Source organism: Octodon degus, unplaced genomic scaffold, assembly GCF_000260255.1.
Source record: "Octodon degus isolate 3935 unplaced genomic scaffold, OctDeg1.0 scaffold00009, whole genome shotgun sequence".
Lineage (NCBI taxonomy): Eukaryota > Metazoa > Chordata > Mammalia > Rodentia > Octodontidae > Octodon > Octodon degus.
In genome coordinates, this window is record NW_004524585.1 from 22,085,725 (window position 1) to 22,098,160 (window position 12,436).

The following is a 12,436-nucleotide window of genomic DNA, read 5'->3' on the forward strand; positions in this document are numbered from 1 at the left end:
AAAGATCAAGTAACTCCTTCTGAACAGCTAACAAAATCTTTAGCATTCATGCCATCCTGCCTACAATAAAGAAAGGAAGAAATACTGAAAACAGTTACTAATCTTACAAGCCCATGCAAAGAGCTCAGGAAGGCTTGGTTGACGGAAATGAAGAAATGGTTAGCATGCTGCTTCTAACGCCCTCCTCTGTGTGTCGCCTGCGAATATTTTGCTTGACTGACACTGTACATTCCCTTGTATGTTTAACTTTTAAATTATATGAGAGTAAACACATTTATATTAGGGAGCAGTAATGCACTGCAGGATAAATATTTATAGTGCTTAGAGTCACCGGCCCTAAAATCTCACACCATCATCACCCTCCAGGCACAACCCAGTCAGCATTAAGGGAGAACTGCGCTGCTGCTGTGACACAGGGCCGCCAGGTTTACACAGGTGTGCACCTGGCCTTTCTCTTCAAAACAGTAAAAACGGTAGGCATTCAGACTACCCCTGAACTTGAACGAAGAAAGTATATTAATAAAAGTCTGTTAATGAGTGAACATTTTCTCCTACCATGCCAAATGTGTGCGTATGAAACTTTACAAACCTTGCTGGGAATATTCTAATTATGAATTTATATTCTAAAGGACATTTGCATCAGTCAAGAACTACAATGAGGGCTTTAAATTCTGTTCCCATCTTGAACATTATTTAGCCGAGAACCTGGAGAGATGCTGTCCTTCTCAACTCTTTTTTTTTTTGTTTTTTTTGGCCAATTTCCAAATGCTACCTAAAACAAAAGTCAGGCAAAGTTCAGGGGTGATTTCTGTTCTTAAGGATTAAGAACTGAGACAATTCTGCTTAGAGAATGTTGTTCAGATCTTGTTTGCTGTGATTGCCACCAGAGTGTGGGTGGAAAGTGAAGGCACAATGTCTTGGCTTGGCTGGTTACGCTGTGCATTCCTGTGGCAAACGCCTCGTGAGAATTCATCCTCAGACTGCCCCAGGGCTGTGTGTACACATTCTTCAATTCACATAACAGTCATTTTAGATGGCCTCTTGGAGATTAGTTTCAAAGGACCAACGTATAACTCTCATTATCATCACGTTCCAAAATTAACAGTTTAAGCCAGAAAAATGAAACAGGAAAATAAAACCCCACAGGAGTGATTTGACAATCACACCTCTTCCCTAAACAGTTAAAAGCCTGCCATAAGGGATATTTAAATTAAAACAACCAAGACGGAAACAGATGGTGCTTTGTTTCTTTTCCTCTCTGATAGAGCGTCCTCCTCTTTCTCCCTTCCTTCCTCCTCCTCGTCTCTTGCTTTTCCTTCTCTCTGCCCTTCCCTTCCCTTCTTGTCCATCTACCTGTCTGACGCATAAGATCTTCCATTACCCAACGGTGCCTGTAGAAGCGGTTGATTTACAGCATGAACCAGCAGGTAAATAAACAGTCTGCTGAGTAGAGTGGAATGAAGTGATCAGCCCCCGACAGGAAGCCGATACCATACAGATGGGACCACACGGTACTGGTGACCACTGACATCTGCTTGCAACCCCTTACCTACTATTACTCACAGATCTCTCCAGATAGTTTGCAATCTTGTCTCTCAGGGGCTGCTTCTAGTTTGCTTCTACATTAGGCATGATAAATGCATTTTGAAAGCTGACAGCGAAAGATTAATACACTCATAACCATCAAAGCAAACCTTTCACGGGTTACGAACAGCTGCTGTTCTCCTCACTGCCCCTCCCTCCCCCTACACCACCCAGCTCATACTTACTCACGAAGGCTTCCTCATCCACTGGCAGGCGCATTGACATGCAGAAGTAGGTATCAGACTGTTGGGGAAAGAAAGGAACAAGCTGGTTAAGGACCACTAAGTCGAAAGAACAAGGATTAATGTATGGCTTCTATAACTGAAATGGAAGCATTGGCCCGGTAAAGTGAGTGTGCCCGCTGAGGTGAGCGGTTAGTGGAACGGCTGCTTAGGAAGAATACAAGTACCCTAAAAGTATTTCTAAAACTCTCATCTTACACAACATTAAATCCTACCTCTAAAACCAATCATCATGAGAGATATTTCCAGTACTGTCACAGTTAAAAGGTGAAATTTTTGGGTGCATATGTAAAAAAAAAAAAAATAGAAACATTTAATGTTATGAATTTGATTTTAAAATTGTGAGAGTCAATTTGGCCATCTTCGCTGCTTGTAAAATTAAGTAATTTCCTGAATTACTATATGAATGTCCCAAATATTAATTAGAAAATGCAATGAATTAAAGTTGGTGTTAAGTATAATACTGCATTCAGCCACTGTTCCTTACTTTGAAATGTTGATTGCAGTTCATGAAAAAAATCAGTATTAATTAAAACTTTTATTTTCCAATTATTGGTCCTTTATCCAAATGGACATTTTCCCACTACCAAATATATTAACAAAAGACAGCTTAGTAAGCCAGACACAGGGGTACATGCCTGCAGTCTCAGCTATTTGGAAGGCTAAGTCAGGAGAATTAATTGAACCAGTCAGTGGTTCAAGACCAGCTTGAGCAACACCCTAGCTCTAAACAACAACAGCAGCAACAAAAATCATGAAAAAGCAAAAGGGAAAATACAGAAAAGAAAAACAAATTTTGAGGGTCACAAATTCCAATTTAAGGAGAGCACATACCTCTGTGGGCTGGTTCCTTAACAGAAACCCACATTCAGCAAAGTATATTCCATGGTTGAGAATATCCCCAAAACATGGACAAGCAGCATTCATTTAGTAATTCATGCTTCACAGATTACTACTGTGCAGCGCTGGAGTCAACAGACTCCACAAACACAGACAGACCACCTTCTAGTTTCTCTAAATCTGCTAGCAACTGAAAACTGTGAAGGTAGTTTCAGAGTTTACTTCTTTGGGATAAAGGGAAGTTTGAATATATAGAAGACTTATTTATTTATTTAATTAATTTTATTGTGCAGAAGTAGGGATTCGACTCAGGCCCTTGCGCTTGCCAGGGAAGCGCTTATTCCACTGAGCCATCTCCCCGGCCCCTGAATACATAGATGAAACAAGGATCTTAAGTTCTGAAAACTTACAGAAACATGATTCTAAAAAAAAAAAAGGCCAGGGAGATGGCTCAGTGGAATAAGCACCTCCTTGGCAAGCGCAAGGGCTTGAGTTTAATCCCTGGTTCTGGAAAAAAAAAAAAAAAAAAAAAAAAAAAAAAGAAACATGATTTTATTAAGTTACTTTTGTAGATATCATTTTAAATATTTAAATTCAAATATTTTTCCAATAAAGAAACATGAAGAGAAATACTGAAACTTGCACAATTAGGAGGCTAAATTACACACAGCCTGAATTGTATATTAAAATCCAAGAAATACACAGGCACAATAGTGCTTAGGAATCTTGCAGGCATGACTAAGATCATTCATATTTTTCCAATCTCTGAATTACCAATGTTATAAAACAAACTGAGTTCATTATAAAATAAAAAATAATATGCTCAGGATTTCTGTTCTATTTTATCATCCTCAGTTGCCATTTAGGACTAAGAAATACTTTGTGGCTTCTATAGCTACTCCTCCTACTATTCCTGTTTTTAGACAATATGCTCTATTATATGTCAGACATGATTTTCAATGTTTTCTATCTATTATGCCATTTAATAACCAAAACAACCACCTTCACTAGACAGGTATTATTTACTCCATTTGGAAATAATAACATCTATTGAGAGCTTACTATGTGCCAACACCTTTTGGTTATTCCTCAAAACACCTCTCTATGGTGTAGGTGTTGTTAATACTCCTATTTTCAAACTAGGAAACTGAAACAGCCAAGACTAAGTGGCTGGAGAGAGGTGTACTACCAAATGACCAAACTAATCATGGCTTTTTGAGCCAGCTTCTCAATTAAGCATGGATCTTAGCCTATAAATCCTTAATTTCTAACAGCTAGAGACCATGCTCCTCCTACAGCTCCATGAGTCCTTAAGGATCCTACCTGGGAGAGTTCAATGTTACCAGGAAAATTTATTGTCTTCAAACAAAAAAAAATTAAAGACTACAATATAGTATTAGAAGTGAAAAATTGCAAGTGATACAGAATTTCACTTAACAAAGTAATATGAATTTCACAGTATTTGTTGTAATGCACAGTGTTGTCTTCCAACCAGTTATTCATGCTACCAGATATACACATGCAAAACTGAAAGAAAGAGAAAAAGAGAACTATATAAGAAATTAAGAAAAGAAAAAGGAGAACAATTAAAAAAAGAGACAAAACAAAAATCTTATACATAGGCCCTTGAACCCCCTATTCAAGAAGCTACTTCAGAAAACATAAGCAGTCCTTTCTCTGTCCCTTTGAGTTATAAGCCATCTACTACACAAACTGCCCTCTTGCTTTCCTGAGCCTTACTTTAAACCAAACTACTGACTGCCTCCTACCCTAAAGACACAGGCATCTCTTTCTCCTCCCAACAAATGTGTTTAATGGCTCAATTACAGTAGTCAAGCTCCCCTTCATATTCCTCAGTGGGTTTATCTCAGCACACTCCAGCTCTCCAGAGATCTCCTTCCTTTTGTTCCTGGAAAGCTCAGGTAAGTCCACACTGTGTTGCCTCCCTATCGCAATGGTCACTGCTGGATCAAATCTGTCCTTACCACCCTGACTCATGTCAGGCTTCTGTCCTTACCACCCTAACTCATGTCAGGCTTATTGACCTTTTTCTTTTATTATGCTTTTAAAAAATTATTTTGAAGTGAGATAAAAAGGAATAAAAACAATGATACAGAGTTTCAAAGCATGATAATAAGAAATTAACAATGGTTAATCATTGAATAGTGTTGTCTTCCAAGTAGTTGCTCAGATTCTAAGACCCACAGTGAATCTTGGACACTAATAAGGACGGCACCTGGGACGAGGACACAGGCCATCTGACTAGTACACTACAGACCATTCAAAGCAGTGGGACAAAAAAGGATCTGAAAGCATGTTCAAAAGAAAAACTAAATGTCAAGTAACTATGAAAAAAAGGATAAAAATGTGATGAAATGCAAATAAAACCAAAATTCCCCTTAACTTCAACTCACAGTTCTTAGTTTTACTCATTTTTTTTTAGCTTGTATTATAAAAGTCTGCTAGAGTTGTTTTTGGAATAGGAAAGCGATAGGCCTAAGAGGACATATCAAATATAGCAAGTGGGTTCACTTGATGAAAGCAAAAACAACTCAGTACAACTATGATTATGTATAAAATACAGAATAAAAGAAGCTGCCACTGATACTCAGAAGTGATCAATTCTTTCTCTGACCATCATTGTTCAACATAAAATAGTAGAACAAGGTAGGAACGTCTTTGTTTTGTTAGCTTACATTCTCAGGTACTAACCTGCCTAATAATGAGAACAGGTTCAGATTTTAATTGTTCATTCTCTGAGCTGTTTAAGTCAGTTGGGAAAAAGGAGGAAGGACAAAGAGGGAGAAGGAGAAGAGATAGAGGAGGACAAAGAGGGAGAAGGAGAAGAGAAACAAGAGGTGGAGGAGGGAAATTTGTTGGAAAAACACCGCACAGAAAAATCAGAATTCTACCCAATTTTTTTGATGACCTCAAAATCTGTATTAGACACTGTATCAATGTTCTACCATGTACCTTCATACTCTTCTTGAGGATTTTACTCATGCCCTATTTTTCAACCTAAAGCATAATTCTGTTGGAAGAAGAAAATGTAAAACTTTTTTTTTCTAAAAACAAGCACATTTAAAAATACACTACGGCCGGGGAGACAGCTCAGTAGAATAACCACCTGTGTAGCAAATGCAGGGTCCTGAGTTCAATCCCCGGTACCACAAAAAAATAAAATAAAAAATAAAAAAACAAAACAAAACAGTACTTGGGCTGGTGAGATAGCTCAATAGTCTGAAGTGCCTGCTTAGGCAAGTTTAGACAAGCTTGGGCAAGCGCAGGGACTGCGATTCAATCCCTGGCACCACATGCTGTACTAGCCCCACCCCCAGGGGTGTAGCAAGTCAATAATTCACTTTTCCCTGAAAGCTCTGAAGACCCCACAGTTCAATAGGCTAGAGATTAGCAAAAGGTAATTTACTCTTCCTGCAACCATGCAAGGCACTGGAGATTTTGTTCTGGAATATTTTTCCAGAACAAGTTGAGCTCAAGATCTACATAAAGAAGACAAGCATGAGCCATTTGCACAGTTCCTCTGCCAAAGCTCAGGCTTAACGATCACTCAGAGACAACTTCTGTCTACGCCAGGCCAGCTGAATAGGGGGAAGCCCGTTGGGGGGGAGGCTGCATATAAATAAGCACGTTTTTAAAAACTGTCACTTGGTTTTGTCCTCACCAGTACTCTTTGAGTAGCCCTCAGAGGCACTGCACCTTTTTTCTTTTGCAGAAACAAAAAAGGATTCACAGAACTGTTGATCCACACACAGCCACCTGGTCCCAGTCAGGAGTAAGAGCCTTCAAGTGTGTGCTTTCAACACCATCAGACCTAATGAGCTCTTTCCCCTCCTCCTCCCCCTCCTCCTCCTCCCCTTCTTCCTCCTCCCCTCCTCCTCCTCTCCCTCCTCCCCCTCCTCTTTTTTTTGTGGTACTGGGGATTGAACTCAGGACCTTGCCCTCCTTCTTAACAGCAAGTTTTAATCTAGTTAGATTGCAATTGTGGCTCATCATTTAAACTCTTTATGCCTTTGTTTTTCTAAGAGACAAAATTCTATAAGTAAAATTAAATTTCTTCATAAGTGAATTACTTTTTAAAAGAAGACGTAATTTGTTGGAAAACAGGTTGGACAAAGGCCTCTGACAAACTCCTATGGGCTCATTATAGTACAGGAAAGAAAGATTACTTTGGTGGCTACAAAATATTATTTCATCAGTACAGGTTAATTTTTAGGGTAGGTCAACAAAAATGAGTGGCTACTTTAAACAGAAATTTTGTGCTTCAAAGAGAAAAAATTTGATACCATACTAATGATAATGTGTCACAATGACAAATTCCAATCAAGGAATCTTTCTTTAAAAGTACAGTCTTCAAAGACAAGAATGTCAAGAAAAGTTGAATATATTTCTTGAGTAATAAAATCATTTTACCACTACTATAAGCAAGTAACCAGTTATTTTTTTGCATAATGAATACCAAGAATTTTATGTAATAATCTCCTGTCTCTATATTCTCTACCAATGAACAGCATTTTTTAAAAAATTAAAATGATGTCAGTATATTACCAGAATTTAAAACAGGAGAAACTGTAAAAGGGAGAACATTCATAGAGTCTCAAAGATCCCACCTAAGCTATTTCCCAGGACAATGCTGTCATAGAGGTTATTATCTATTACTTACAGTTTTAAAGGCGAAAAACTAAAGCCAGAGAACATAAGTAAGTTGTTTGCAATCAAACAAATAATCTAGGAATTGATAAAATGGAATTTATGTCCCATTCTCTAAAATAACTCTCTTTTCCCAAAGAAAAAGAAAGCCAGCTATTAAAGTGTTATTTTTCAAGACTTTCTAATGTTCGGAAAGAAAATGTTGTCAGTTCTTAGAAACAATTTTAGTTGTTCTTGACTAATGGAAGAAGGGAGCCAAAGACACATACAACTTCTCAGACATGTAAGTCTAGATCCTCTCAATTTTTGGTAGTACCTGAGAATATTTCACAGAAACATTCTGTTGACAAACTAAAATGAATTTGCCTAGACCCATGGGTACTTAGTTTTGTCACCATTTTGTTTTTGCAAAGTTATTTGAACATCTAACTCAAATCAATGTTTTTCCTGAACAGTCTCTGAAGACACAAAAATAGCACCTGCCTGCCTATTACAACAGTCCTTTTCACTTGAACATACTGCCCTAGAAAGGATGCTGCTGTAATTCCATCTAAACCACCCATACAAACGTTCCCGATTTTCCATACATCATCACGGTGAATCCTCTTTTTCTTTCTGCAGGAAGGATGCTGTGTCTGAGCTCAACGCCAGGGGATGGTCGTGAAATTCTGCAGATTCTAACTGCTGACATAAGGCCCCTACGTACAAAAAGGGAGAGGTAATATCAGTTTTCCTTGCTGGGCTCCTGGCGCTATCTGTTTTGGTACATCAGCCAAATCTGACTCAAGAGGGATATGAAAAAATAAAAGAAAGAAAGAAAAAAAAAGAGGGATATGATATTGCTGATGCTTCTTCATTGCTGCTATTGGGAACTATCCAAGAAAAGCACTTTTTTTTCCAAAAAAAAAAAAAAAAAAAAGAAGTTTGCTAGAAGTAGAAAAAACAGGAACTAAAGAGTTTCTACAATACTCTTTTATTACCCAGTTTTAACCAAGACTTTGCATACAGCCAAAGTATTCAGTAATACCCTGTTCAAACCATCTGTATTTTAGAAAAAGAAAATTTCTATTCTGATTTAGTTGTTTGTGAGACAGAGAAGCAGCGGTATCTATGGAAAAGAAAGTTAATAAAAGTCAACTGTTTATTCAAATTTAGTTGGCACAAGCAAAACCGTCTCTATGCTATTACACAGGGAAACTGCACATAAAACCAGTAATTTTTGTTTTGAGAAACCAAAGGTACCATTCAGATCCTTGTACTGAGTAGCATGTTTTGATCCTCATTGGAGAACATCATTTTATTGTGCAGGCTTAGCAAATCCCCAGAATGCCTTTCTTTAGGTATGTATCAAATGTGGTAATCACAAATAGATGTTCAGACACACTATGTGGCCTGGTTTTACCAAGATACCACTCTGGCCTTGCTTTTTTTTAAAGTACTTTTCTTAGTACACATTTGGAGTACATAATGATTACAGTCACCATGGAGAGCCACTGCCTGTACATAACACATCCTCTTTCTTTTTATGTTCTCTTCCTCTCCTCTCCCACCCTTCATCTCTTGGTGCCTTTCCCATTTGGAAAAGATTTTCCCCCTTGTTCCCTACGTTCATTTTTATGGCTAGGAGCAATCTGACTGTTCTCTGTATACAGGCTATTTGCCATGGTTTGGTCTCTGATAAGTGGTGAGTCATCCCTTGTTAAATAACCAGGAATATAAAAGACAAATAACTTTAGAAGGTAATGGACAGATCAATAAGCTTAACAACAGTAATATTTCTACCGTACATGCACCTATCAACACAGCATGTCACAGAGCGCACACCCACATGCACGCACACACACACACACACACACACACACACATAATTATAAAGAAATTTACACACAGTGTGGCACCATCTCCTGGGAGCACAGCTGTGATCCTGTGCCTTTGAGTAGCTGTCAGAGTGTTGGGCAGCGTCCTCCACTCCAGATGACGCACTTGTAAAGTCCAATCTAGATAAACTGCTGAAGTTCCACAAAGTTATCCTCACGTTTTCCCAGTGCTCCCTGGGGGTTCCATATCCTGAGTTCTACAAAAAGCTACCTGAGGTCTGAAAACTGGGCAGTTCTGTCAGTCCAACACAGGAATAGCACGGCAACAGATCTGGCCTTGCTGACAAGAATTCTGACAATGAGAGGAAGAAGGCACTGGCGAAACTGCATTTCAGAGTTTTCTTCTAACTGATTTGAAACGATTAAGTTGAAACTTAACTGAACTAAGGAGTACCAATGAGAAGAAAGACTTGTACCAAGAGTACTTAGACAGGATATTCTGTCTGCATCTTGTACTATGGATAGCCACTAAGAAGATAACAATGTACAATGTATTAATTATTGAAACTGTCCTATTACGGTCTCATTGCTATTTGTTTCTCAATAAAATAAAATTTAAAAAGAGGAAAGAAAAATTTATTCCACGTATGACTGTGTGCAAACATTAATACACTTGCAACTCTTCATATGAATAAAGTCTAGTAAAAATCTCTAAGATATTAGAGATAAAAAAGGAGTACTGAGCGGTGTTAACACACTGCTGTGCTGCCCAAGAGTGTTTCCAGAGCAGTTCTGTGTACAAGTCTGAGGGAGTTTGATGAAGACACACCTTCAATGTGGGCATGAACCTGAGAAAAGGCAAACACCCTCAGAGCTGGATATGGTTTTCTCCTGCTCCTACAGAGCACAATCCTGGTTCTCCAGACCTTGAAATCTAAGACTTACTGCAGTCACTTCTGGATTCCCATATCTTTGGACTCAGCCATTCTACCCACACTCCAGGACCTTCAAAATGTACTCACCTACTGTAAATGGCCATTTATGGGACTTTGCAGTCTTCATAATTACTTAGGCAATCCCTACTAAACCTTGCCTCATAAATACATATCTATTTTGAGTTTTGTTTCTCTAGATAACTCTATCTCTCTATCTCTCTATCCATCTCTCTCTATATATTTTTTATTTTTGCTTTGTGATACTGGAGACTCAACTCAGGGCCCCAGGTATGTTAGAAACACTCTACCATTGAACTACAACCCCAGTCTTTTTTATTTTAGTTTGAGACAAAGTCTCACTAAGCTGCTCAGGGTGGCCTTGAACTTACTTAGGATCCTCCTGCTTTAGAGTAGCTGGAATGATAGGAAGGTACCATCATGGGAGGCCATAGGATGATTATATTATCTCAGTGGTATGCGTACTCTTTACTTTATCCTAGTATAAAAGGAAGCAAGAGCAAAGAAATATCCAAAGGTGTGAAAGATCTTTTTGGAGCACAAAATTTAGGTTTAAAGAAATGTACATCTCTGAGACCAGAAGCCATTGCTGATAAAATCCCTTAGACTGTCAACCTGTCACTTCTATATGTCGTCTATTTTCATCCTTCTTTCCCTGTTGTCGTTCTCTTACTGTATAAACTGCATGTATGTAGGATCTATCAGAACTGGTCATAGTGGAGATTTCATGTTACAACATCCTGAACAATTCTCCAAAATGCTTCACTGCTGTCCTTCACATGAAGCTAAGTTCCATCTTCACCAATTTTGGAGATAGTTTTTCCAAACCAGAATGTGATATTCTTACAACTGTGTCTTGTCAAGTGTCCTCAGCATCTCAACTAAAGTTTGGCACATGCTGGATCCTCTACAATATCTGTTGAATTTTCCAGGTTTCTACCTCCTTTGGCAGCAATAAACTCACTATTTAAGAAAAGCGGAACTGAAGCCTGCCTAATTAGGGTTTTATACAGCGTCACTTTTTCATATGAATTATATCCTTCAGTTGATTCATCCCAGAATCTCATTTGCATTTTTAAACTATAATCACACTGTGGCTGAGGATGACAAGCTTCCCCATGCCAAGTAGCTCAAATGGAAGCGACTTTCCTGGCAAGGGCCCTTCTCTGGGAATTACAAATCTGAATGAGCAAATGATGAACGAAAAAGAAATATTTTGGTGAGCAAACATCTGTCTTTGAGCTTTTGCATGCTCTTACTTAAGAGGATGCAAGAAAGAACCTACTGGTAGGAGTCTGTCATTGCCTGCCTGGGGTGCCCCAGCATGGCCATACTGGGAGAATCCTGCAGGGCTTCCCAGCAGGTGGGGTGGAGGCGAACTGTGCAGGTGGAACTGCTCTTCTGAACAGGGCTTGTTGCTGACCCACAGCACTTGCCTTCACCAACCTTGAACTCAAGGTTTACAGTTTTCATCAAGGTTCTCTGCAGGAAGAAGCAATGAATTTTCTGACCATCACGCTAACCCTAATCATTCACATCCATGTCTCTCTCCTCTAGCACACAGGACTAGAACTGTACTTTTTCCAGTCTACCCGGAAAAGGCTCCAACCTGAGCGCCTTGTTTCTATGCTAAATGGCTGACACTTGCTAGGAATAGCACAGCATCCCAGAAAAGGAGCGGAAAGGGTCCATCAGTGACTTCATTATTTAAGTAATAAAATGGACTTCAGAAATTGAAGTCACCGTCTCAATTTCTGTTCCTTATAAGCTGTAAATAGCTGCCTGCAATACTCCACAGTGGCCATACCGATTGATAATGCCTAGCAATTACCTACATAAGACTACAGCAACAATGCATCTTGCTGTAGGCTTCTCCTTATTACTTGTCTACCTTTAAATTCTTGTGAGTGTGTGTAAAAATGCCTTCTCCCACCCACTTATTCATTCAGGTAACAAACATACTAATTAAGCAGCTCCAAGAAGCCAGCTATTATGTTACATTCATAAAACTTTGAACAAAAGTGCATCTACAGTGATGGTTCAGTTCACAAACTCATTTCTCTCCACAATTCCAGCTGCAAACCACATTGGATGAGAACCAGATCAAATTCTCCCTGTGGTCAATATTGAACCTAACCATGGAATTTGTAGCCTCTACACTCAAATAACTTACAGTCTGCTGTTTAGAAGAGAAAGTCATACAAATAAATGCAAATTTTTATGTTTTAAATACTACTCAAGAGAAGTACGGGTTGCTATAAAAGCCAAAAATTCATGGAAAATTATCCAGAGGATGAGCTGGATAATGTTACAGAGTAAGAAATAGTATTTT

At 38.7% G+C, this 12,436-nt stretch overlaps 1 protein-coding gene across 1 annotated transcript in view; it reads right to left on the reverse strand.

Moving 5' to 3' along the window:
- Pam (peptidylglycine alpha-amidating monooxygenase) overlaps positions 1-12,436 on the reverse strand; it is a 188,553-nt gene that overhangs the window by 136,848 nt on the left and 39,269 nt on the right. The window contains exon 3 of the mRNA XM_004625468.2: positions 1,770-1,827. Coding sequence (XP_004625525.1) covers positions 1,770-1,827 — 58 coding nt within the window. The remainder of the gene's footprint in view (positions 1-1,769; positions 1,828-12,436) is intronic.